This window comes from Brassica napus, chromosome A9 (genome assembly GCF_020379485.1).
Source record: "Brassica napus cultivar Da-Ae chromosome A9, Da-Ae, whole genome shotgun sequence".
Lineage (NCBI taxonomy): Eukaryota > Viridiplantae > Streptophyta > Magnoliopsida > Brassicales > Brassicaceae > Brassica > Brassica napus.
Genome location: NC_063442.1, coordinates 34,684,597 through 34,709,359, shown reverse-complemented (window position 1 = coordinate 34,709,359; position 24,763 = coordinate 34,684,597). Strand labels below are relative to the sequence as shown.

At 38.0% G+C, this 24,763-nt stretch overlaps 5 protein-coding genes across 12 annotated transcripts; 3 read left to right on the top strand and 2 right to left on the bottom strand.

Annotated features, from left to right (window-relative positions):
• The first annotated feature begins 494 nt into the window (after window positions 1-494).
• LOC106415221 (chlorophyll a-b binding protein 6, chloroplastic) lies at window positions 495-2,291 on the top strand. 2 transcript variants are annotated; one of them, XM_013855863.3, is made up of 4 exons: window positions 495-950; window positions 1,436-1,538; window positions 1,622-1,910; window positions 2,002-2,291. In XM_013855863.3, exons 1-4 carry the CDS (start codon window positions 760-762, stop codon window positions 2,142-2,144), a joined length of 726 nt encoding a protein of 241 aa, XP_013711317.2. In that variant the 5' UTR covers window positions 495-759; the 3' UTR covers window positions 2,145-2,291. The 2 variants fall into 2 exon arrangements, with proteins under 2 accessions (XP_013711317.2, XP_013711319.2); XM_013855865.3 differs by lacking the exon at window positions 2,002-2,291 and having other exon boundaries at window positions 654-950; window positions 1,622-1,768; window positions 1,836-1,889.
• Window positions 2,292-3,814: 1,523 nt separating this feature from the next.
• On the top strand, window positions 3,815-5,402 carry BNAA09G34710D. Of its 6 annotated transcripts, none has more exons than XM_013852627.3 (6): window positions 3,815-4,013; window positions 4,369-4,405; window positions 4,485-4,701; window positions 4,831-4,918; window positions 5,016-5,082; window positions 5,172-5,402. In XM_013852627.3, the coding sequence occupies exons 3-6, from the start codon at window positions 4,575-4,577 to the stop codon at window positions 5,223-5,225; spliced, it is 336 nt and encodes a 111-aa protein (XP_013708081.1). In that variant the 5' UTR covers window positions 3,815-4,013; window positions 4,369-4,405; window positions 4,485-4,574; the 3' UTR covers window positions 5,226-5,402. The 6 variants fall into 6 exon arrangements, with proteins under 6 accessions (XP_013708081.1, XP_013708085.1, XP_013708082.1 ...); XM_013852628.3 differs by having other exon boundaries at window positions 3,827-4,017; XM_013852629.3 differs by having other exon boundaries at window positions 3,862-4,013; window positions 4,482-4,701.
• Window positions 5,403-5,486: 84 nt separating this feature from the next.
• On the bottom strand, window positions 5,487-11,631 carry LOC106411799 (kinesin-like protein KIN-UC). Of its 2 annotated transcripts, none has more exons than XM_022691126.2 (21): window positions 11,115-11,631; window positions 10,779-10,879; window positions 10,575-10,697; window positions 10,302-10,490; window positions 9,971-10,192; window positions 9,727-9,877; window positions 9,491-9,640; window positions 9,250-9,338; window positions 8,904-9,113; window positions 8,643-8,777; window positions 8,249-8,425; window positions 7,991-8,170; window positions 7,709-7,828; window positions 7,456-7,584; window positions 7,240-7,372; window positions 7,066-7,158; window positions 6,793-6,918; window positions 6,441-6,566; window positions 6,158-6,301; window positions 5,941-6,069; window positions 5,487-5,843 (listed from the first exon to the last, which is right to left on the bottom strand). In XM_022691126.2, the coding sequence occupies exons 1-21, from the start codon at window positions 11,398-11,400 to the stop codon at window positions 5,710-5,712; spliced, it is 3,147 nt and encodes a 1,048-aa protein (XP_022546847.1). In that variant the 5' UTR covers window positions 11,401-11,631; the 3' UTR covers window positions 5,487-5,709. The 2 variants fall into 2 exon arrangements, with proteins under 2 accessions (XP_022546847.1, XP_013708080.1); XM_013852626.3 differs by having other exon boundaries at window positions 8,249-8,428; window positions 11,115-11,630.
• Window positions 11,632-13,149: 1,518 nt separating this feature from the next.
• LOC106415228 (vacuolar protein-sorting-associated protein 33 homolog) lies at window positions 13,150-18,232 on the top strand. Its single transcript, XM_013855873.3, has 22 exons — window positions 13,150-13,318; window positions 13,396-13,435; window positions 13,571-13,651; window positions 13,787-13,981; window positions 14,085-14,195; window positions 14,296-14,361; window positions 14,432-14,539; window positions 14,660-14,704; window positions 14,803-14,859; window positions 14,990-15,084; window positions 15,360-15,411; window positions 15,494-15,547; window positions 15,790-15,852; window positions 15,962-16,068; window positions 16,229-16,351; window positions 16,442-16,523; window positions 16,632-16,702; window positions 17,078-17,158; window positions 17,443-17,500; window positions 17,605-17,657; window positions 17,755-17,848; window positions 17,945-18,232. Exons 1-22 carry the CDS (start codon window positions 13,266-13,268, stop codon window positions 18,032-18,034), a joined length of 1,779 nt encoding a protein of 592 aa, XP_013711327.1. The 5' UTR covers window positions 13,150-13,265; the 3' UTR covers window positions 18,035-18,232.
• A 46-nt stretch (window positions 18,233-18,278) lies between these two features.
• On the bottom strand, window positions 18,279-21,387 carry LOC106415226 (U-box domain-containing protein 14). The gene is made up of 4 exons (XM_013855872.3): window positions 20,930-21,387; window positions 20,629-20,745; window positions 20,120-20,533; window positions 18,279-19,539 (listed from the first exon to the last, which is right to left on the bottom strand). Exons 1-4 carry the CDS (start codon window positions 21,209-21,211, stop codon window positions 18,448-18,450), a joined length of 1,905 nt encoding a protein of 634 aa, XP_013711326.2. The 5' UTR covers window positions 21,212-21,387; the 3' UTR covers window positions 18,279-18,447.
• Window positions 21,388-24,763: the final 3,376 nt, after the last annotated feature.

The following is a 24,763-nucleotide window of genomic DNA, read 5'->3' as shown; positions in this document are numbered from 1 at the left end:
TGGAAACAAAATGTCCGGATCAATGAAAAGACGCAGGCTAGATCCTCACAATCACTCAGAGTCAGGACCTAGAGGAACGATGGTTAGATGCACAAGCACTCTACTTTATTGCAGGTCACATAGAATTGTCCTAGTTTCTGAACAACAAAAGCTCAAAAGTTGGATCCGGTAAAACATATTTGAGAAAATACTCATCCATAGGCCATAGCTAGCAACATTGTTCAGTCTAGTCTCATTCAGAAATTAGAATCCTCCATGATGTTGCCTGCATTGGATTTTTTAAAAGGTTATTTTATACACTACTGGATTTAGACTAGATTCCATTCTAAAAAAAATCTGTGCGGTTCTAAAAGATATTTTGAAAATCAGATGGTCAATACTGAACGGTAAGGGAAGACCACACACAATTTGATTCAATTTCTTGTGGTATACCAATATTTTTGGCCGCTCTAGATTTATTTTTATCCTTGCAGAGGATAGATGGCAAAAGAGGTAATAACATAGATTCTGTTTATGTCTGAACCACACAGAGCAGATAGAGATATCAACAAGATATAGAGAGTACACGTGGCCCAATGAAATAGCCACGTGAGCTCACTCTAGCCAATAGCAATCTGAATTTAGATTCGCATCCTACAAAACCTTACTTATACGGATCACTCTTTCACACAGACAACATCCAAACACACCTCTCCTTCACATATTTCTTCTTTGTAGTAATCAGAAAGGCAGAGAGAGAGAGAGAGATCAGAGGAAACAATGGCGTCTAACTCGCTCATGAGCTGCGGCATCGCCGCCGTCTACCCTTCCCTTCTTTCTTCTTCAAAGTCTAAATTCGTCTCAGCCGGAGTTTCTCTCCCCAACGTTGGTAACGTTGGCCGCATCAGAATGGCTGCTCACTGGATGCCCGGCGAGCCACGTCCAGCTTACCTCGACGGCTCTGCCCCTGGGTACGCAGATCACATCTCTGTACTCTGTTTCCTGATCAAATTTGAAAACCTTATGTCTATGTTGCTCAGTTTATTAAATATGTAATTGATGATGGTGTTTGGGTTTTGATTCCTACATTGGATTCTGTTTAAAAGATTCAGTTTTTTAAGTAATGGGTTACACATCACATGATTCACAAATCAGAATCGTCTCCTTTTACTCTGTTTCTTGCATACCACGAAACCCTTTTCATATGTCTCTAGAGAGAGAAATGATTGAAAGTTTGAAACCCCTTTAGATGACATAAAGGTTATGACTTTATTATTGGATTCTGTTTAAAAGCTTCAGTTCTTAAGTTATTAGATTACACATGGCATGATTCACAAATCAGAATCAGAAAGTAGTCTCCTTTTACTCTGTTTCTTGCATACTAAGAAACACCTTAGATGTGTGTCTTGCATACTCTGTTTCTGTTTTTAGCCTATTTGGTACTAAAATGGTGCAGTGACTTTGGATTTGACCCGCTTGGACTTGGAGAGGTTCCAGAGAATCTTGAGAGATACAAAGAATCAGAGCTCATCCATTGCAGATGGGCTATGCTCGCTGTTGTAAGTTTCAACATTTTTACTTCAATATCCAATCTTTTAGTCCTTTTTAAGTTAATGGTTAATGTTTTTGGTGTGGAATGCAGCCAGGGATTTTGGTACCAGAGGCTTTGGGATACGGAAACTGGGTCAAGGCCCAAGAATGGGCAGCAGTGCCTGGAGGACAAGCCACTTACTTGGGCAACCCAGTCCCATGGGGTACTTTGCCCACAATCTTGGCTATAGAGTTCTTAGCTATTGCCTTTGTGGAGCACCAGAGGAGCATGGAGAAAGACCCTGAGAAAAAGAAGTACCCTGGAGGTGCATTTGACCCTCTTGGATACTCCAAGGACCCGAAGAAGTTTGAGGAGTTGAAAGTCAAGGAGATCAAGAACGGTAAATAAACACATACACACATGTTACATTTTTTAAAATCATTTTTAATAAAAATGTATATCTAAATGTTATGTTGTTTTCTTTGTGTCAGGGCGTCTTGCGTTGTTGGCGTTTGTAGGATTCTGTGTGCAGCAATCGGCCTACCCAGGCACAGGACCATTGGAGAACCTGGCTACTCACTTGGCGGATCCATGGCACAAAAACATTGGCGATATTGTTATCCCTTTGAACTAGTGACTTTGTAAAGAAAAGATAGTAATGTGTCCTATGAGCTTTATGTGTATCAAAACTCTCTGTAATGAATGACAGATTGTCTGAAACCTTTGTTTTGTCTTGGTGATCTATTGCTTCGTGTGAGCTTGAATTCTATGTGATTAAACCTTTTGAATCGGTTTACGAACCGATATGTGACTTAACAAAATTTACATCATTTAGATTGTCAGACTTTGAGGCTTTGAGTTTTGGTAAATATTCACATATTTTATACTTCCATTACAGAAGAAAAAAATTGACTTGTTGTCTTGTTGATAGTTCATAACTTTTAATTAAGATTTCTAACTTCTTTAATAAATGAGATGATGATACACTTTTATTTGTTTTACCAACTTAGATATATATTATTAACCAACTCACACAAGACACAAGACACAAGTAATTTACCTGATTAATAATTGAGTTTAAGTTGTTAATATTATTTTAGTTGGGATTTATTGAATCCATGTCCAACTATGTATTGTCTGGTTAGTACGATATCGTTCATTTTGGGCTTTAAGCAAACTCGCGTGGTTTTATTTTTGATTTTCTTTCCAAAATGTTTCGTACTAATTAGAGTTGAATATTTTTTATATACTAGACTTTCATTTGTCTAAATGTCAATGTATGATTTGTCTGATATTTCACATTCTTCCTTTCAAACTAAGGCCCACACTTATTTCGTGTATTTTTTCTACTTTTGAAAATGCGTCTCCACAACCTCTAGTTCCTTTGAGAATGTTTATTTTCCATAACGTCCATGATTCTGGTTTGTTTCTGCCACAAACCTCTTCTTCCGATTAAAAGATCTGTTTTTTATTTTAATGGTATTTTGATCTTATTGCATATCTTTTAGAAGAATAATCGGATAAGGATTTGTTTCTTTTGGTTCTATAGAAGAATCAGATAAGGATTTATCATATCAATTCATATTTAGGTCTTTACAATGTTATATACCAAAGCAATACGATCTAGTTTCCTAAACCGAAAAATACAAAGCTAAGCAACAAGGAAATAAACGAACGAGAGAATCATACCAGTAAGTGGTTGATATTGATTGAAATCTTAACACTAACAGGGTTTTAAAACTTTTACAGTATGGAATAGAATATGTAACCAAATTGAGAGAGAAAAAGTCTGTTTCTTTTGTGTTTGTCAGCGCCAATGTGGTGTAAGATTACCGATAATGCAAATGACTACAATTTCAATATCATTATCATCATCATAAGACATAAATATTACTCTTAAAACACTTAATCTAGGTTAACGCAATTATGATAAGAAGAAGAAAAAAGCAAAATCAAGAATGGTAAACCAAACACGCAAACATGTTATCTATCTTGATTATTGATAATTTGATATGGTCAGTCATCTCGAGATAAAATCTGAGGAAAAATCAAAGTAGTGTATGTAGAATTGTAAATATAATAATAATATGATTAAAACATGTGACAAAATTTCATTATAATCTCTTACCATATAGTAAATGATGATATATTATCTTTTTCCTAATCACATCCACGTATGATTGAAAGAGAAAGCTGTGTTGTTTTATCAGATGCGTGGGCCTTACTTCAATTTTTCTGTCTCATTGACCCAAAACAGATCTGGATAGTGGTGGTGGATATAGATCATTTTATTATTATTATACTACTACTTATCTACCAACAAAGTAAACACTTTAATTCCTTTTTATTCTCTCCTATTTTTGGCTATTATTCCTTTTTAACTTTATTTTTAGTTCATTTTAATTGGCTCATCAAGATCTAACATTTCATTTACATATAAACCTAAAAGAAAACAAGTTTCAATCCTCCCACCAAATTTTCTGCTGGGTACGTCCTCATTTAGGTAGGTAAATCCTCTTTCCTCTGTTCTTGTTTCCTGTAAATGTTCTGTTTCTCTAAAGAACTTTAGCTTATCCATAAGATAATAATTGGATCTTGAATGCTTCTGATTGGATCTTGAATACATTATGTTCCAAAATGATCTTTCTTAAGGAAACAGAAGTAGGTGTACATTTAAAGATATACTCTTTGTGTTGCTTTATAGATGAAGATTTGGTAATGAATATGAACGGCAATGTGAAACAATCAATCTTTTTTTTTTTTTTTTTTGGTTTTGTATTGAATTTTCATCCTTTGATAATGAATTGATATTTTTCTGAGGAATCTGGTATTCTTGTTTATTTAATCTTTTCTTTTAGGTTTTCCCACAAGCTGATTGATGAAAATGTCAATGAGGTAAAACTAAACCCAACCTCTTCCATGTAATAGTTTCATGATGAATATGGTTTTAATATAATGTTTGTGTTTCTAGCAGCTTGTGTGGAAACCTTTGATATTCTTTGTTGAATGTTCGTATAATCGAATTTATTTCGCAAAGGAATGATCATTCGATTGAATCACAACAATGGAGCTTTTTACTGCAAATTGTCTGTCCACGGAAAACAAACCTCTTGAGCTTTCAAAACTGGTCATAGAAGATAAAAGCTCGGTTAAAAAGAACACTGAAAACACCATTACACCTGTTAATCATGGTACATTTTTCACAACTAGCTTAACAAAGATATTATAAGAGCAACCATAAGAGATTATAATTTGTTGGTTCTGTAATTTGAGACTATTTGTTCTTGAGCACTATCTATAAGCATCGTTATTGGTTGCAGGTGTAAAGGTGTGGCAAGAGAACAGAGAAAAATGGGTGGGAGATCAATCTCGACAAAGAAAAAAGACTACAAAGGATCAGATTATAAGGTTATTTTAACAATGAGATCCCTCATGTTTCTCTTGTTGTGTTTTATTAATATTCTAGTGATGTATACTCTTTAACATAATCTTGAATCTCTTGTAGTTGGTCCACTACATATGAAGATCTTCTCTCAACTCAAGAACCTTTCTCTGAGTCGATTCCTTTACCCGTAAGCTTTGATCTAATCTCTCATTTATTCAAAGAAGCTAAAAAATCATTCTCAAATAACTGAATTTGTCCAATCTGATGTTTGTGTAGGAGATGGTGGACTTTCTGGTCGATATATGGTATGACGAAGGCCTTTACGATTAGAAGAAGAATCTAACAATGCCATCACATCGACAAAAGAACAAAGAAAAAGAGATTCAATTAAAATCATTAGGAGTTACGAAAACATCTACTCTTAAAACTATCTTTTGCGACCACTCACATACTCCATTTGTAACACTTGTATGATTGTTAAATGAGAACAAAACTGATTCCAAATAAGTCTTGGTACTTTAATGCAAAACACAACATCAGCGAGGAGACATGAGTTTGATACATCTACTCCATGTTTCTCAACATCAATCATACATAGGAGACCTTGGTCATATCAAATTTCAAACCATAAGGAGTATTCACTACAGATTTGTAGCAAAAAATGATCAAGAAACTGTTCAGGAAAATTAGCAACGGAGTCCACGTTCAACGGAGACAGGATACAACATCATATAAATGATCACAGGACATAATCTTAGTTTCAGACTCAGCTCGCCAGTTATGTTTATGTACATCTCTTGCTGTTACTTCATGTTCAGTTTGAGAAGTGAGGGTTTGATCTGAGTATCTTCTTTGCTAAGCTGCGAATGTCATCTCTACTCGACTCCACTGATATTCTCACGATCTCTGTCACGCTTCCCGTTCTTTTGAAATCAATCGCGTTTGCCTCTGTATCAAATAAGAGGAGGTATGCATATAAGCTGGGCCTGCTCTAGAGAGTGAGAGACATGTGAAATCAGTTTTACTCAACACAATATAGGCTTACCATTTTGAGCTAAATGGCAAAGCGCAAGCTCGATGTGACGTTGTGTTGATGCGGATTCAATATGTGAGTTTGAAGTCAGCCATTCAAGAGCACCTTCTTCCAGAAGAAGAGAACGACCTTTTCTACGCCCTGCGATGCATATGATCACTCAACGTATATTAGCAAAATTGACTTGGATCTGCATTTTTTTATGAGGTATCTCTGTATTACAACAAACCTTGCATGATTTCGCGAGTTTCACATTTTGCAAAATTTGCCATCCCTCTTGCCACTTGAGCTATGATGTCTATGTTTCCGGACTGCGCCATTGTGAGTAGTCCCTTGATACCTTCCTCTTCTTTCAGGAGCTTAAGAAACTTCTCTGTTTGTGCAATAGACAGCAACATGTACGAGTTAAATACATACTTATCATCCCAGCAAAAAGCTTCACCAAATATATTGGATTTTGCATATGCTATACAGTGCAGACGAGTAGATGCGTTTGAAAATCTTGTGCTCACCGTTTCCACATAAATTGGCAAGTGCACCAGCTACCATTCTTAGAGTTTGTGGATCATCTGTTTTGGTCACCATCTTTGCTAGCAGTTGAGCACCTCCTTTATTCATTATTAAATCTTGACTCTTCTCTGCAATTAATAAAAGAAACCATATTATTGAAGCATGGCATCACGAACCATCTAATTCAACTTGCAGATTCAACATTCAAGCAAACCAGCATTGTAAATAAATGACACAACCACATGAGACCACTTTTAAAGTCTAAATTGGCACTGCTTTTTAGTAGTAAGTTTAAACGGGTTTGTGGACAACAATAACATAAAAATTACTTGAACTACCAATAGAAGTTCTTACCGTTCATTGCCAAATTAGCTATTGCACCAGAAGCCACTCTAAGAATTGTTGAATTTTGAGATGACTGAACAAGCGTAAGCAAAGCTTCCACACCGCCTTCCTCCACAATCTTGACCTGATTAGATTCTAAACACATACACACAGAGAATGCAAGTCGTTTAGGTACAAGGACACATGATATACAAAGATAAAGTCAGTATTGTAACAGTAGAGAGGAATATAAATTTGAGGCTACTGACACATGCTAATATATAGAGCGATGAAATCACACACCTTCAGCGGCCAGATTAGCCACCACCTTAACGGCTTGGATTTGAACTTCCAAGTCTTCGGACTTAATCAGGTGTAATATCTTCTGGACTCCCACTGAAACCGAAGTAGAAACGAAGATGTCAATTGGATTATCCCAGAATAAAATCGAGCTAAACTAACGAGAAAGAATCATGCCTTCTTCACAAAGTCTTGCCATGGTAGCTCTCTGTCCAGATAGAGACTTTTTTAACCCATGAGATCTCTGTGAGCCTGGTAGAGCTCCAGATTCTGATGGTCCTTTTGGAAGATCTTCCTTCACACGCTTGTCCTGTGAAATAGAAATGGACTTAGCAAGACCATGAAGTACAAGTACATGTTGAAAAAGGTGAAACAAGCTCATTCTAAATTCACCTCAACAACAGTTTCACTTTCCCTTAGATTCTTTTTTAGTTTGGAAAGCTCACTCTCCATTTGTTTTCTCTGCTTTTCTTCCAAAAGAAGCCTTTCCTTCATATCCCGGACCTCTTCACCAAGTTTTTCCTATGTCAAACAAATTTTAATGTGTATTCATCAGCGAAAATCAACAGTTGGATGTTTTAAATTAATATGACCAACTCTTAATTGTTTGATATTCTTTCTGTAAGCAGATGTTTAGGGGTCACACCTTTTGGTGGAGCAGATCATCATAGTCTAATTTCACTGTCTGGAGTTCATCTACTGTCGACTCATACATCTGTGAAAGTTCTTCTAGTTTTTTCTTGAGTTCGTTTGTCTTTTCATTTTCCTGAAACCAAAACCAGAAAAAAAAAAAACAAAGTTGGAGACAGAAAGTTCTGCAAGAGTAGAATTTATCATTGCTGAAAAGATAAAAAAGACAGAAACATAAAGCTGAAAGTATCGTTCTTATTAAAATCCAGTTTCAAAAAATCAAGAATACGCCAATAACCTGTGATAAAACTTGGCGATCGCTTATAATACTTTTCATCTGTCTAAGTTGCTCCTCTGCAGAGTTAGACCGAGCATGTTCATCTTCCAATTTCTTCTGGAGCTCCGCGATTTTAGATTCATACGTGTAAGTGGCTTCCGCAAGTTCCCTTTGATATTGATAGTTGCCCATCTCTTGGTCCTAGAACACCCAAAAAAAACATTAGTTTGAACACAAGACTAATGCATTCAAATTTTTTTTAAAGGAGTTTTAACTAACATGAATAGACTTCTGCTGATTACTCAAAATATTTTTCATTTCGTTCAATTGATGCTCGGCATTTGTTGACCGGGCTTGTTCATCCTCAACCCGCTGAACCAAAACAGCAATTTTTGTCTCGTATACTTTACTGGCATCTGCAAGTTTTTCCTTATATGCCGAACTTTCCAGTTGTTGCTGCTACTAACAAGTAAAATGACAATGTCAGAGCCTGTTAAATTATACATACACAACTACAAAAGAAGACACTGCTTAAAATTTATCTTAATAGTGAGAAAACAACCAAGAGCTTCTGTGAGTAGTTAAATAAAGATCAAAAGAAAGAGAGTAGTCAACTAATAATATATTCTAAGTAGTTGCTGAGAGAACTACGAACATATGATAGAAAGTGTACCTTTGTATTTTTCAAGTTCATCTCCAATTGTGTGGCTTTGTCACGCATTAGATCACACTGATCTTTCTGCATTTCCAAATCCTTCAATAGTTCTTTCATACGAAGCTCCAAGCGGGCATTTTCCTTCTCCAGGAACTGTAATTCAGATTCACCCCTCAAAATATAAGCACCGGATAATAGTAAAATAGGCATCATATCAAGAAACTAGACAATAGTTCAATATAAAGAAAATAGTAGCCAATCATTACAAGAGACAAATACCTTGGACCTTGCCGCGTTCTTTTCTGCTTCAGCGAAAGTGTTTTCACATTCTCTCAATCTTTTCTCCAACTCGAGCTTCTCACTATTTCTTAGTTTGGTTTGTCTTTCAACTTCTGCAGTAAGATGGTCCACCTGAGTCTCAAGCTTCCGACACAAACTTTCATAATCGAATTCTTCTTTAAGCTTTACCATGTTTACTATTTTCATTGCCTGTAAAAGTGAGACAAAACCAACAAGGCATTACTCGAAAACTGTGTCTTTAAAATATCAGAAAACTGTGTCTTTCTCAGTTTACGATTCTGCAGATATAGATAGAATCATGGATCAACAGAAACATGAAACTGACCCTTTGTCCGAACATTATTGTGCTAGTTGTCTCTGCATGATACCGTGCAGACGGCCCAATAGTTATTATAAGTGAAGTCCTTGCAGAACCTATTTGATCAGTGCCGAAAAAAGAACAATTTCAAAATTTATGTAATAGGCACAAGCTTAACTGGAAAAACATGAAAAATGTAGAAGGCACACAGAAGTGAGCCACGCTTTGTGTTTTTATAAATGGCTCAAGAAAGTTCTGGTAAACTAACCCCCGAAAGAATCACGAAGAAGCCTTGTTAGCTTAGAATCTCTAGTCGGTATATGAGAACTGCCTTCAGCTAATGCATTTATGCACTTTCCCAGAGATGTCAGTGAAAGATTAATGAATTTCGCCTCTTCAATCAAGTGGCCATCAGTGCCTTAATAAAAAACAGGATATAACTCAGTCATAACCTACTTGATATGAAATGAATGGTGGTTATATGAACAGGGAATGAGTTCAAACCAGATTTATTTATTCTTTCTGAGCCAGCAAGATCCACAATTAGAAGTTTACTCTTTCTAACTCTTGGAATGCCTTTATCTCCCAAAGATTCAGGTTTTGGCGATTTAGTTCCTGTTTCAGCCTTTTCATTCATAGCCCGCCTAACGTAAACCTGCATAGAAGATACATTTCATTAATCCAAAACATGGACTACTTTTAATGACCAAGAACCATAAAAGACCAAATATTCTAAGGTGTTACACACCGTAAGAATGGCATGGCTACGTGAGGATTCTGTATTCATCTTTGTATTCGCCGCATGGCGGTTTGTCTCACCGACTTGCAAAACTTGAAAGAAATGGTCTAGATCTTGAATGTTAACTACTGTTGCACCTGGTACTGATACTTCCCCAGTCTTCCCATCCTCATTGATTGAAATGTTGCTTTTCTCAGGTGCAAGAAGATCTTGTATAGTCTCCATATAAAGCTGTGAATTACAAGAAGAGCAACATAGATGTTAGGCATGTATGGTCTAAGCATTGAAGTCATGCTATAAATGAAAAAGAGATCAACGCAGAAGATCTATAGTGTCACACCTGCAAATAAGAGATCTCCACTGAAACAGAAGAAGCAGAGGACGCGCTGGCAAGTATATCCTCAAGAGCTCGAACCATGATACCACGCTCAGCTGCATCATCTTTACCAATTTTTCCCACGGTGTAAGTCTTACCCGTGCCAGTTTGACCATAAGCCATGATTGTGCCATTGTATCCACTCAGAACACCCTACAGAACGAATGCAGTAATGAATATCGAAAATAAAATCTCATCCTCAAAGATTCTACATCAAGAATAGAATGATTTTCTAACCTCGACTACAGGTTTTGCTACTCCTTCATAAACGCGTTTCTGAGAAGCTGTGTCTGTAAAGACTTCGTCAAATCTATAGGACTCAGAGTTCCAATTGTTTTTCCTCAACTTAAGCCGCTTTATCTGTAGAGAAAACAAAACAAAAGAGCACTTTCTAAGGATCTAACTATAACTTAAGAGAGGGAGAAAGGCATAGTGACTGACCTCAGGTTGTAACTCAACAAGATCAGCAAAGTCAGCATCTGATTTAAGCTCCTCTCCGTTACGAGGTCGAACTCTTACAGAAACTCTCACCCTCCCTGGATCTGTAGAGAATATAACAATTTGAAATTCAAACTCAATATCGAAGTTCCAATTCACCATATGACCAATCAACTTAAACTCAAAATCAAAATCAACGATCATCACTAACAATCCTAATCCCCAAATCGAGTATACAATCGCCCTAGAGTGAAGAGTCATCAAATCCGTTAACGCAAATGGAGAATCGTACGGATAATACACGAAGTAGAGAGAGAGAGAGAGGAAGGGGGGAGATACCGTTGTCGTCGTCGAAGTCTTTAGACTGAGATCGGTGGACGGGAGTGCCGGAGCGGCGAGTAGAAGGAGAAGCGGCGGAGACGGAGGATGCGGTGGAGGAAGGTCGATCTTTAGGGCGAGGAGAGTGGTGGTTAATCGAAGCGGCGATAGAGGTCTTAGAGGGTAAGTTCAAGGAAGACGAAGAGAGGGACGCGGGGTTGCTGGGAGGCAAGTGCTGCTGAATCCGCTCAGCCGCGTGTTTCGCCGACGATCTGACGGCGGAGGATGAGTTCGAGGAGGAAGTCATAGTAGTTAGCTCGTCGCGATGCACGAAAGGAGGGGGGGGGGGAGAGAAGATTGATTGAAAGGAGAGTGGATTTGAAAAGTTCGTGGAGAAGTGGAAAGAGATGAAGAGGGGAAGAGGGAGGCACGACCGACGACGGCTGTTGTGAAAATGAATAAAATGAAATTATGGGTTCCCGCGTGGTTTAGTGGGTGACGTTGAGGAAGGGGCCTTTTGTGTCTTTGTTTTATTTTAATTTTTTTTTAAACACTTGCCTAGGAGACTCAGCATTAAGGGTGGTGGTTGTTCCATGAGTAGTAAATTGGTGAAATCGATGAACAGTTAATAGAAAAAAAGCATATAAAAATATAATTTAGAATTTATATGCAAATGAAAATATAAATTAACTAAAACATTATAAACAGTACAAAACTACAAGTTAATGAATTTATCTAATGGTATAAGATGAGTACAATGTTCAAAAACTCGCCCTAGATAATTGATTAATCGGACAGGTACTGGCTGCTCGGTTATCACTCCGTGGTGAATTCGTCAAAATCTCTGAAATTGAATATTTTTATATTACTAATACTCTCTACAAATTTGGAAGAAAAAAAAAACAATAAAGAAACGCATATGTCTATCGGAAAATTTGACAACAAATTTGTGGGACGACTACTTATTTCCTCACGAGAACTATCGTATAGTGTTACATATCTTCGAAACTATTGCCTCTATCTATATCTTCCAAGAATAAAGTTTCATTCCTATTTCTCCGAATATATAGATCTCAACCTATTTTTCCTCAACCATTGCGTTAGACGGTTTAATTTCATGAAATCCGACCTATGTTATACTCTCTTTGTTTCTAAAAGATCCATATTTTAAGATTTTCACATTTATTAAGAAAATATATCAAATTTTAGTCATCAATACATTATTTTCCGTAATCAACTATATTTTACAAGTTTTCACCAATAGAATTTTAATAAATACAATTATGTTTTTTGAAGTTTACAATTTACATTTAATTTATGCATTAAAAATATAATAAATGTATCTTTTTGAAATAATTGTTTTTTCTAAAACATGGATCTTTTAGAAACGGAGGAGTATTTTGCAAACAAATTCGTTGGGAATTCGTTTTTCTCGCCTGTTTTGTTGTAGTGTGGAAGCAACACGTCTAGGGTTGCCTAATAGTAAACGAACAAAAATGTAGGGTTGCTTATTTTATTTATAAACTCATGAATTCATTATAAGTAGCAGCGGGTCCAGCACATCAATGGTCCATAACTTCATATGAATACCAAACAATATAGAGTGGATCCCAGATTCTTATGGACGTACACTCTCATAGCATTCTTCATGATGATTCCCCCTCAACATCTTCATGATGGACGTGGCCTTGTCTACCTCAACATCTGTAAACTCACATATTTTGACACATGAGAGACGCTTTGTACCAGTGACGTATATCTATAGTACGTCTTGTTGTCAATTTGTTCCTCTAAAATTTTTCAAGTAGTACTAGATTTTCCAATGCAAAAAATAAACTGACTCTGCTTAGTCAGTTTGAAATATATGTGAAATTTGTTTCATATAAAACATTCTCATGTACATTAATCTTGAACATTATCAACATCGTTGATGAAAACATTTGGGCAAATTAATAACGTTTGACAAAAACATATGAGCAAATTAACACCACTCACAGAACAAGACCAAGCCCAGCTTCTAAGCTTAGATGTAAAAGCCAATATACAGACTTATGAGGCCCATTTAGTGTTTCTAACTATCTTCTCCACCGTGCTCGTCCTTTGCGGTCGCACGGTGAAGGAAAAAAAAACAGAGAAACGTCGAACAGGTCCGATCATCCCTGATCGTCTTCCATGGCGCAGATCCCTAACTTGGAGAATGCTCCTCTCAATCTCAAATCCATTAGGTGGGAGTCCATTTTCAATACTTAAATTGATCGTTTTCTCGTTCTCATCTCATATGTTTTGCTCAATTCTAATTCAGGGAGAAGTCTCAGAGGGAGCTCGTAAACTTGCTTAAAGACGTAAGTCTCGTTACTCACTTTCGATATGATTCGCATTGCTGTTGTTATCAGTTACCAATTTCACTTTTTGGGTAGAAAAAGAGCTTTCGGAACACAACTAATGTTTTGTCTTCTCTCTTTGGTGCCTTTTTGTAGATTCGTGGAACTAAGTGTCTGGTTATTGATCCAAAGCTAAGCGGTTCCGTTTCATTGATAATCCAGACTTCCACACTTAAGGTAATGCCAGGTTTAAATGACTTTAGATTGATTACTCTGTTAGTCTGTTTAGGAAAGGAAGAAATGAGATTATTTATTTTCTTCTTGTAATGGTTGAGAGTTTTGTTTCAACACTAGTGGTCTTCTGCTTAACAGGAACTTGGTTTGGAATTACGACATCTTTCTGAAGAACCAGTTCAGACTGAATGCACGAAAGTGGTCTATCTTGTTCGATCTCAACTCAGTTTTATGAAACACATAGCTTCGCACATTCAGAATGATATTTCCAAAGCGATTCAGAGAGACTACTACGTTTACTTTGTTCCTCGTAGGTCTGTCGCGTGTGAGAAGGTGTGTGGTTATTGCCATCTTCTTTGACTCTTTGTGATTCATTTTCATTGTTCTTACTACCTCTTGAATAAAGGGTGATAAATATTATATCCTGCTGTTTCAGATTCTTGAGCAGGAAAAAGTTCATAACCTGGTCACCGTGAAGGAGTTTCCCCTGTATATGGTTCCACTGGATGAGGATGTGATATCTTTTGAGCTTGAGCTCTCTGAAAAAGTGTGTACAACTCGCATATGTCCAATTTGTACTTATTACTTCATGTACCATTTCCCTTGAGGCCTTAAGCTCACATATTTCTTGTTTTTCAAAATGATAGGATTGCCTTGTCGATGGTGATGTTAGCTCACTTTGGCATGTTGCAAAAGCAATACATGAGCTCGAGGTTTGAATATTTCCTTATTCTTTACGTTATGATCCACATTGTGCTTTCTCATGGCTGACACCTATCATAGTTTTCTTTTGGAGTTATACCGAAAGTGAGGGCAAAGGGCAAAGGATCAGTTCGTGTTGCAGATATACTTAACCGCATGCAAGTGGAGGAACCTGTCAATACCAATGATGTAAAAATTTGCCTGCAGCATTTTGAGTGCTTTAATATTCAATGACTTCGATATCTTATATTTTTCAGATGATTTTGTTTCCTTTGTTCACTATTCTAAATGACGCAAGTTCTATTCCAGGTGGGAAGGCCTGAAGTAGATACACTCATTCTGTTGGATAGAGAGGTATGATTATCATGCGTTTCCCAATTATATGACATCCTTCAACACAAAGATATCTTTCAAAAGTACATTCTGATTGACTTTAATACTTTCTGTTTCAGGTTGATATGGTTACACCAATGTGTACCCAGTTAACTTATGAAGGATTGTTAAACGAGGTAATGCCACAAACGATTGTCATTATCCTACTTAATTTCATTGGTTGATAACAAACAACCATACAATTTGGATTTTAATCAAGCTGGTCGATTGGGTTTTCTGTGAGCTGACTCCAACCCCTATTTAAAGTTTTTGCATATCAGTAATGGAGCTGTCGAGGTCGACTCGTCTGTGATGGGTTCTCAGCAGGAGGGGAAAAAGATGAAGGTTCCCCTTAATTCAAGGTTAGTTTCTTGCATCGTATATACAAATTTCTTCAACCGTACGAGACCATTTCTACTGCATTGCTATATGATTTGTGTGAGTATTTTTGATGCATGGAATAGAAATTGTGATTTTCTTGGATTGGATAAGCACACTGTTGTGTTGATATTAATGTGTATTAATTGATTATGCACACAAAATCGCTCCCTAAACTGGTAGCTAGATTGGACTTTCCAAGCTACTGTGCCTATCTATGTCTTTCATAAATTTATTGCTTGAATGTTTAAATTTACAGTGATAAATTGTTCAAGGAGACGAGGGATCTCAACTTTGAAGTTGTTGTGCAGGTTGACGTTTGTCCTTTTCGCTTTCATTTTTTGCGTGACATGGGATTCTTTTTACTCAACTACAGACGCGGTATGATTGCAGGTTCTACGGCAGAAGGCAACAACCATGAAGGAGGACTATACTGAAATTAATTCTGTACGTTTGTTTTGTCGCTCTCTTCCTTTAGGTAGTCTTGTTTTCGCGGTAGAGGTTATGGTACATACATGTTTGTGCTCAGATCTCTTAGACTCGATCAGGAGTATTATTTGGCACATAAATAGTTACCAAATTAATATAGACCATGTTTTCCTTAGGAACTATCAGCCTACCCATACATTTTAAACTTAGATTATTAGTTGGACCGAGATTTTAATGGTGTATGATAATATAATACACAGACCCAGACAGTTTCTGAGCTAAAGGACTTTGTCAAGAAGCTTAACTCATTACCAGAGATGACAGTAAGTATTGCCTTGTTTTCTTAAAGTTCCTTTTGTTTTATCTCGCAGATGGTTCAGAAAACGATAAGTTCATCCTAACTTGATTTTGTATGATTTTTTTCTTTCCCAGAGGCACATACATCTTGCTCAGCACCTGACAACATTCACGTCCAAACAGTCATTTCTTTCGCAGCTTGACATGGAACAAACACTAGTTGAGGCAGAAAGTTATGACATGTAAGTTTCTTCTTAAGGAAATTGCATTTAATACTTCCATTCAAAAGTGTATTGATGATTCTTTCTATTACAAGTGATGTGGAAAACATCTTACGTTGATGGCATAATGGAAAAGTCTGTTATATGATTATTATTACTAACTCTAGTTTTGTTAATACAGATGCTTTGAGTACATAGAAGAATTGATCCATAAACAGGAGCCTCTCACAAAAGTCCTGCGACTATTGGTCCTATTTTCTATTACAAATTCAGGGTTACCCAAAAAGCAATTTGATTATATAAGGCAAGCTAAGCTTCCAGCAATCATCGGTATTTTTATATTTAATTTTCTGCTTTTTTGAATGATATCTTGTCTTCGTGTCTCAACTTCCAGAACGGAACTACTCCACAGTTATGGGTTTGAGCATGTGAACGTATTGAACAACTTGGAAAAAGCAGGATTGTTGAAGAAACAGGTTTGGTTATTCTTGGCTACTTTGTGGGATGAACAATCTTCTTGTTTATTGGGGTTAAGTGTGTCTGATATTCTAAGGGGTTGTTGTACATTCGTTTGGTTTCTACAGGAGTTTAAAAGCAACTGGCAGACAGTGAAACGTACATTGAAACTTATAGTTGAAGACACAGATACATCAAGGTAAATACTCTTTTTAATCATGTTGTCCCCAACTGAATGCATGATGACATGATTTTTGTTTATGGGGTTAAGCATATGAAGCGGGTCCAGGTGTCTAGTTCAGAAAATGTGCAAACTTAATCTTGAATGAACGTATAAAACCTGAAAGCTCATTTTCCAACTACAATATTCGATAATACCTTCATTATCGCTAATGCATGATTTAGTTACAGTTCTGGCTGAATATTTTTGTTTCGAAGGTATCTCTGGTATCTTCTAAAGCTCATACTTGTCCCTACATTCACCTGATTTGCTAGGCCTTGTACCAATCATTTATAATCATAAAAATAAAATTAGTGCTTATTTGAGTTGTTTGAAACACTGTTCTTGTTGCAGGCCGGTTGATATAGCTTATGTATATTCTGGATATGCTCCTCTTAGCATTCGTCTTGTTCAACAAGCTATTCATTCCGGATGGTTAGTATGTTCTTACATTCTTCTAGACCAAATTCTTGCCTAGATAGCCTGTGTCCTTGTGTATTTAACACTTTGGCTTTTCTAAATAAGTATATATATATATATATGACCATGAAGAGAAAAGGTCTAGAATTTTGCTCAGTTTCGATTTGAGAAGCATTTAACTGAAGGGACAGAGAAAACTCAGCAAATACCAGAACTTGAAAGAACTTTTACTAATTCAGATATGAATGTTGACTGAAAAAGTGGTGTTTTTATTGTTGATGACTCAATTTACCTTACAGGCGTCCAATAGAAGACATTTTGAAGCTATTGCCAGGACCACATCTGGAAACTAAAAGAGTCAGTACACGTTTACCCAACTAGAGAAAAAAAAAGCTTTCAGTTTTGCTATGCTCTTTTCGACTATTTTTCAATCACATTATTTACCATCTCAATGCATGCAGAGTGGATTCCCAAGTAGTCCATCAGTTGATTCATTGCATGGAGCTTCAAATGGGTAAGTTTATTATCATTAGCAATTCGTTTGCTACCACAAAAGTAGTTTCTACAAAAGGATAAAACAACCATCCTAATATGTTACAACATCATTACAGGGTTGCTGATGGAAGACGCTCAGTTGTTCTTGTTGTCTTCATTGGAGGTGTAACATTTGCTGAAATCTCTGCCCTACGGTTTCTCGCCTCCAAGGTAATATGCAAACTTCCAAGAGTTTATGATTAAAAGATACTCTTTTTACTCGCTTATTCTTCCTGAGCCCTTCCTTCTACAATTGCGTCTTATCAGGAAGGAGTGGCTTATGATTTGATTATTGCTACAACAAAGATCATCAATGGCGCAACACTAATAGAAACATTCATGGACAAACAAGGCTGATCCGTAAGAGAGGTTATCTTTTCTCTTGAGTGCTATTGTGTGTTGTTTATTTATTGTCTTTTTATGTCTTTGTGAGTCTTCTTCTGGATCGTTTTGGTTGAGTGAATGGTTTTCAAATGTTCTAGTATATGTTTTTCTTTTGTGGTGAGAGACTGTGATCTTTGATATACAAATCAGTAATATATTTGTTGATGCATATTTTCATTTCAATTTAACAATAGATGACCAGAATGCAATAACGAGCAGAGAGAATATTATCTTACACTACTAACAAATACTAATTAAAGAGGTTTTATTGTATACACAAAACTGAGTAGACATTACATAAGCTTCTTTAGTCAGAGTCAATCCAAAAGCTTCCTATACATATATAATCTATACTGAAACAAATAAGATACCACAAGAGCGAGGCCTCATGGAACAGTAGATATCACAACACCTTCGAGTTGCTGAATGATCTCCAACAAGCTCGCAGCTTTCCTCTTAGCTCTATCAGTCCCATTCTCAGTAAGCTCCTTCAACGCAACATCTGCACCAACCTCTCTCGCTACATTCAACCTCTCCATATTCCCAATACATAGATACCAAAGTATTGCAGCAGCATTCTCCCTGTTCCTCGGCGACCCTGTCCTTATAATCTCAACCAAAACAGGAATAGTATCTGCTTCACCTATAGCTGCTTTCCCTTCTTGGTTCGTTGAAAGTATCGCCAAGATAGCCAAAGCTTCATCCACCATTCCACCACCTGCATCTTTCAGTAACCTTGTCAGAGGATCAACGATACCTCCCTTAATGGCTCTTGATTTATTCCCTTGGTATATGCACAGATTGAATATAGCCGTTGCAGCGTCTTTTTTGCCTCTTCTTGTTCCTTCCTCAAGCAAGCTTATAAGAGCTTGGATAGCTCCAGCAGCACCTATCGCCACTTTGTTCTCATCTACAACAGATAAACTGAAAAGCGTCGCGGCTGCGTTCTCTCTAGCCTCCATGCTTCCGTTTTTAAGCACTTCTACTATATCTGTTATGGCTCCTGCATCAACAATGGCTCCTTTGTTGCCTTCGTTTATAGAAAGATTCAGAAGAGCCGTCACGGAGTGTTCTTGAGTCCGAGGATCCGGTGAGGATAGAAGCTCTACGAGGAGCGGTATGGCTCCAGCCTCAGCGATGCAGACTCTGTTGTCCGCGTTCCTCTTGGCTAGTAACCGAAGCTCTCCAGCTGCAGCTCTTTGCTGTTCTGTAGATCCGTTGGCTAGCTTCTCTAACAAGGCGAGGACAAATGCTCGGTCACAATCTGAAGAGCTGCTTCCTCCTCCTGGTCTTGTGGTTCTGTAGCTGCTCCCTTGGTTTTGTGGAAGCTCAATACCGTTGCTCTCACACCAAAGAGCAATGAGACTCTTTAACACGTAGTTAGGGGTTAGTCCGGAATGCAAGAGTGTTTCCTGAGATTTCGGACAGGTTTTATGACCAGCATCTAGCCACTTCTGTATGGATGATCTTTCATATGTCTGCAAGGTCGAGAAAAAATCAGCTAAAACAACATATAAACAAATGTAGTCCTGGGCATAATATCCATAACCCGAAAACCAAATCGGAACTGAACCGAAAAAACTGAAACCGCAACCAGACCGAAATTTACGAAAACCCAAATGGTTCCTATTTTTTAAACATAGAAAACCGAAACTAAACTGGAACCGAAAACCAAACAGGTACTCGAATATTCAAAATATAATATAAAAATTAATTAATTATATTTTTTATATACAGAATATAACTTATAAATAAGAAAATATCCAAAAACCTGAATTAACTGAATATTTTTCTTGGTTTTTCGGGTTTAACTGAGATTTTCGAGGCTTTTTCGATTTTTTTGACTTTAAACCCGAACCAAACTAAACTATTTCTAATTTGGTTCCACATCGGTTTTTATAAAAAAAATAGAAACCCGACCCGAACCCGACATACCTGAACCGATCAGAAAATTGCCCGGTTCCTAAACGGGTCCTAAACACCCCTACCCGAATAACCCCAAATGCGCAGCACTACACAAATGTAATGAACCAAACTCACTACAATGCAAAAGCAGACCTGTCCAGTGGAGACGATGACAGGATCTTTCATCAGTTCAAGTGATATCGGACACCGAAAGTACTCCGGTATAACAGGAGAACGATGTCTCGAAATGACTTTGCTGCCGGTGGATGCATCAGGTTCCGAACTTTCAGTTGATGCACAGTCCACCAGCTTTTTAAGAAGAGAGGACATCCTCTGGAAACAGTCGTCTGGATCCCCTTCATACGAAAGAAAGTACTCGTGAATGGCGTGTGATTCTTTCTTGAGCTCATCAATAGTGCTGAGTTGGAGCTCTTGCGACAGTCTTTTGAGGGTTTCAGGGTCAGGATCTACCACGCTCTCTGCCACTGCTAGATCATGGCTTAGCTGCAGATCATAGTCTTCTTGTCTTTCTGTTGCTCTCTTGAATTGAGAATGCAGAAGCTTGACCTACAAATTCAAAGAGATAATATCATTAGAATTTGCAAACCATTGTGGCCAAAGCCAAACGAGAGAAAAAAAAAAACAAATGCGCTGAGAAGTACCTGTTCTATGACCTCCTCGGAGACTTGGAAGTGATCATAAGGGATCTGAGTTAAGGCTGCTTCTATCTCCACTGTCACGTCGTGGAACTTCTGCATAACAGGACCCCTATGGACGATCTGCCAGCACAGAGAGGACAAACAAAACATGAAAAGAGTCAACCTTTTCTTGTTCTTGATATTGGTTAAGTCTCAATTTCTTGATTTCAGGTATCTTAAACCCTAAGAAAACAGAGGAAAGCTGCTAACTTTGCAAGCGACCAACGAGAGAATCTTTAAAGGAAGAAATAGTAAAAAAAAAAACCTGAAGAAGTTTGCTGCCTCCATTGACAGATCGAAAAAGCTCTAAGCTTGAATCGAGAGCGATCCTCATAACCTCAAAACCTGTGAGTTGTTGTTCTTCGTTCAACTCAGCGTTGATGTCGATTAATTCCTCGAAGAAAGGGCTGAGAAGGGTGATCCTGCGGACGAGATCGCCTTGGATCCTCCCGAAGAAGCCTTTGGAATTGGAGAACTTTGAAATTTGCTTGACGGAGTCAACGAGACGACTCATGAGCTCCTCATCGGAACCATTCGTTGATCCCATCCTGGAGATAGCTCCAAAGGAGGAAGAAGAAGAAGATGGTTAAAGGGAGGAAGAATGCGATGGAGCCATTAAGACCCCTTAATAAAAAACAACAGTTATCGCTTAATCCCTTACCAACGTGACAATAAAATAAACAAACACCTAAAGTCTTCTCTGTCTGAAAAAAGCCACAAGTTGTCCCTTTTTGAACCAATCAGATTTTTTTCTTTTTAGTTACTTTTTTTTTTCACGAGGAGATACAAAGATAAATCTTAGTACGAATCGGCAAAAACCGAGTTGCGAATATCGATCCAGTGTGGCACACACGTGTTAACATATGAGAAAACACGCTTCCTTGTTCGAGCTTGTCTTGCCAGGAAGTCTGCTTTGGTGTTACTGGATCTGCTCTTGTAGACCACTTGTCCATCTTGGTAGGACGCCCATACAGTTTTAAACTCGTCAAGTTCAGTTGCAAAGGCCGGCCAGTCTTCAGGTGTATCGATCATTTTGACTAGCTCTTGAGAGTCAGTAACAAAATAATTGCAGTAACGCTGAAAGCGAAGTAAACATTTCAGAGCCCATATCAAGCTTTTTAGTTCAGTATGAAGCGGTGAGATTTGTCTATGGCATCCTTGGAGCCCTAAGATATCTATTGAACCATCTTGTAGCTGTAGGATCCATCCTACTCCACTCGTGGTTCCATCATTTTTCCATGATCCGTCCACCCTACATATGAATGTAGGTACCTCAGTGGGGGTTCTTGGTATGCATTCCATGGTGCTTTCACCTGGATCAATCACTTCATTGGCCAAAAACCATGCATTATATTCACGTATCGCCAGATCAATTGTGTCCATAGGTGAAAATTCACGTCCATTAAACAGTTTTTCATTCCGGGCTTTCCATATATACCAAATAATCCAAGGAAAGACTCTGGTTAATTCCTCCATAGTTCCACCTGTATTGGATCTTGAGAGGAGGTAATCCATGTTGGTATAGAGATTTTCTGATGGGAAGACTCCCGGAACCGAAGGAATCGTTGAGAGGGCCCAGCATTGCATAGCGGGAGGGCATGTAAAAATCGTATGGTTAATCGTTTCCTCAGCACAGCCACATCTTGGGCAGCTAGGATCGTTCCCAATGTGTCTTTTGAAAAGTCTTTCATTGACTGAAATTGCCCCCGATAAAATCTGCCACATAAGATGGCAGATTTTTTTCCGGGTTTTGACTTTCCAAATTTTTTCCTTGAGCGGGTTGAGGGAAGGTAGCTGGTTCCTAAATTCAGTATCCTCGTCTGGTTTTGATCTTGCAAGCATATAGCCTGACTTGACCGAGTATTTCCCAAAAGTGGTTAGGTTCCAGCAATATCCATCCCGACCGGGATTTCTCTTGAGATTTAAGCTTTGAACCAACGGTATATCGTTGGGGTGGAGCAAACTCCTGAGTTTAGAATTGTCCCATTCTTTTTCCACAGGATCGATTAGGTCAGACACTCTCAGATTCGGATCATAATCATGTGTTATCGTAGGAGGCCTGGCGGTCTCATCCGGTAACCACGGGTCATGCCAAACCAGTGTATCTTCCCCTGTTCCTATTGTTCGTCTAAAACCTTTAATGACAAGATCTTTTGCAGCCATCATGCTTCTCCAGCCATAGGATGGTCTTGAAGCTTTTGGTGCTTTGAAAGGATGTGAATTTCTAAAATACCTCCCTTTAAGGACTCTTGTAAGTAAAGAATTTGGGTTGTGTTCCAATCGCCAAAGTTGTTTAGCTAATAAAGCTATATTAAATTCTTCGAGCGATCGAAACCCAATTCCTCCTTCCTTTTTGGAGAGACAGAGTTTGTCCCATGATATCCAATGCATACCTTTTGAGTTAGGGCCAGAGCCCCACCAAAAATTAGATGTCGCACTAGATATCTTTTTACATAGTCCTTTAGGGAGGAGATAGCACGACATTGGGAATGTCGGAATGGCTGCTGCTACAGATTTGGTCATAACTTCTTTGCCGGCTCTGGAAAGGTATTTTGCCGTCCATCCATTAACTTTCTTGTGTAGATTGTTTTGGACATAGGCAAAGGCTTGGGTCTTAGAGCCTTGGAGTAGCTCCGGGATGCCTAAATATTTTCCATTGCCGCTTTCAGTTGTAATGCCTAAGATATTCTGCAGGTTTTCCATTTTTTCTTGAGGCACTTTTTTACCGAAAGTGATAGATGATTTCTCAAAATTAATTCTTTGTCCAGAAACACTTCCATACGTGTTTAGCGCGTTGAGGAGGCTGTTGCATTGTTCTGGGACTGCTTTACAGAAGAAAAGGCTGTCATCTGCAAAGAGGAGATGAGATATCGGAGGACTTGCTTGGGCCACCTTGAGTCATGTGATCTGTCCTAAATTTTCAGCTGTTCTTATATTTGCTATCAGAACTTCTGTGCAGAGAATGAAAAGGTATGGTGAGAGTGGATCTCCCTGCCGTAATCCTCTAGAGGGAGTTATTTGGCCTGTGGGATTTCCATTTATCAGTACACTATAGGAGACTGATTTGACACATCTCATTATCCAATGGATCCATTTCTCTCTGAATCCCATTTTCCTCATCATAGCTTCTAAAAAATCCCATTCCACTCTATCGTAAGCTTTGCTCATGTCTGTTTTAATGGCCATGAACTCATTCTTACATTTATTATTAGTTCTCAGAGCGTGAAAGGCTTCTTGGGCTAGAAGGATGTTATCTGTGATGGTACGTCCTGCCACAAAGGCAGATTGAGTTTCAGAGATAATGCTCGGCAGATATCTTCGTAGCCTCTGGCATAGAATTTTAGATATAATCTTACAGCACACATTGCAGAGGCTAATCGGCCGGAAATTAGACATATCTCTTGGCCGCTCCGTTTTTGGGATTAGGCAGATATTTGTCTCGTTGAGCTGAGGGTCAAAAGAATCCAAATTAAAGAAATCTTGAACCATTTTGATCACCTGAGGGCCGATGGTTCTCCAATATTTCTGGTAAAAGAGGCCAGTCATTCCGTCCGGTCCTGGAGCTTTCTCAGGGTGGATCGAAAAAACAGCTTTTTTAATTTCGGCAGGGGTTATATCTCTACATAGGCTCTTATGCATTTCTAGAGAGATAGAACTTTCCAGGTGATTTAGAGATACTTCAACATCAGCACTCGTATAGGATGAAAAGAGATCATTAAAATACTCCACGGCGATTGTTTTTACCTTTCTCTCATTCTCGTACCAAACTCCTCTGCTATCATTCAGACCACTGATATGGTTCCTGGCCCGTCGTTGTTTGGTTGTAGCATGGTAGAATTTCGTATTACGGTCGCCTTTATTAAACCAAAGATTTCGGCTTTTTTGATGCCAAAAAGCTTCTTCTTCTTCATATGCCTTTTGGAGTTGAATTTGTATCGAAGAGACTTCTGCAGCTGAGAGGGATTGGTCCACTTGGCTTCTGTCTAACTTGTCTTTAAGTTCTTCCAAGATTTTTTGTGTATTATAGTTCTCCTCTCTACGCCATCGCGCAATGGTTGATCGACATCTCTTAATTCGATCATGGAGAGGTATATCAACA

Bases quoted from the DNA above. Each gene is read 5' to 3' on its own strand.
- LOC106411799 (XM_013852626.3), bottom strand. From the start codon at position 11,400: ATGACTTCCTCCTCGAACTCATCCTCCGCCGTCAGATCGTCGGCGAAA. The intron at 9,878-9,970 runs GTGTGTAACACC...TCTTCTATGCAG, and splicing joins GTAGCCATGCCATTCTTACG to GTTTACGTTAGGCGGGCTAT. The intron at 8,171-8,248 runs GTTAGTTAAAAC...TGGGTGTTCTAG, and splicing joins ATCAGCAGAAGTCTATTCAT to GACCAAGAGATGGGCAACTA.
- LOC106415226 (XM_013855872.3), bottom strand. From the start codon at position 21,211: ATGGGATCAACGAATGGTTCCGATGAGGAGCTCATGAGTCGTCTCGTT. The intron at 20,746-20,929 runs GTTTTTTTTTTT...CTGTGCTGGCAG, and splicing joins GAGGCAGCAAACTTCTTCAG to ATCGTCCATAGGGGTCCTGT. The intron at 19,540-20,119 runs GTCTGCTTTTGC...TCGACCTTGCAG, and splicing joins TCATCGTCTCCACTGGACAG to ACATATGAAAGATCATCCAT.
- BNAA09G34710D (XM_013852627.3), top strand. From the start codon at position 4,575: ATGGAGCTTTTTACTGCAAATTGTCTGTCCACGGAAAACAAACCTCTT. The intron at 4,919-5,015 runs GTTATTTTAACA...AATCTCTTGTAG, and splicing joins ACAAAGGATCAGATTATAAG to TTGGTCCACTACATATGAAG. The intron at 5,083-5,171 runs GTAAGCTTTGAT...ATGTTTGTGTAG, and splicing joins CTGAGTCGATTCCTTTACCC to GAGATGGTGGACTTTCTGGT.
- LOC106415228 (XM_013855873.3), top strand. From the start codon at position 13,266: ATGGCGCAGATCCCTAACTTGGAGAATGCTCCTCTCAATCTCAAATCC. The intron at 13,652-13,786 runs GTAATGCCAGGT...TCTGCTTAACAG, and splicing joins TCCAGACTTCCACACTTAAG to GAACTTGGTTTGGAATTACG. The intron at 16,069-16,228 runs GTAAGTTTCTTC...TTGTTAATACAG, and splicing joins GAGGCAGAAAGTTATGACAT to ATGCTTTGAGTACATAGAAG.
- LOC106415221 (XM_013855863.3), top strand. From the start codon at position 760: ATGGCGTCTAACTCGCTCATGAGCTGCGGCATCGCCGCCGTCTACCCT. The intron at 951-1,435 runs GTACGCAGATCA...AAAATGGTGCAG, and splicing joins CTCGACGGCTCTGCCCCTGG to TGACTTTGGATTTGACCCGC. The intron at 1,911-2,001 runs GTAAATAAACAC...TCTTTGTGTCAG, and splicing joins AGTCAAGGAGATCAAGAACG to GGCGTCTTGCGTTGTTGGCG.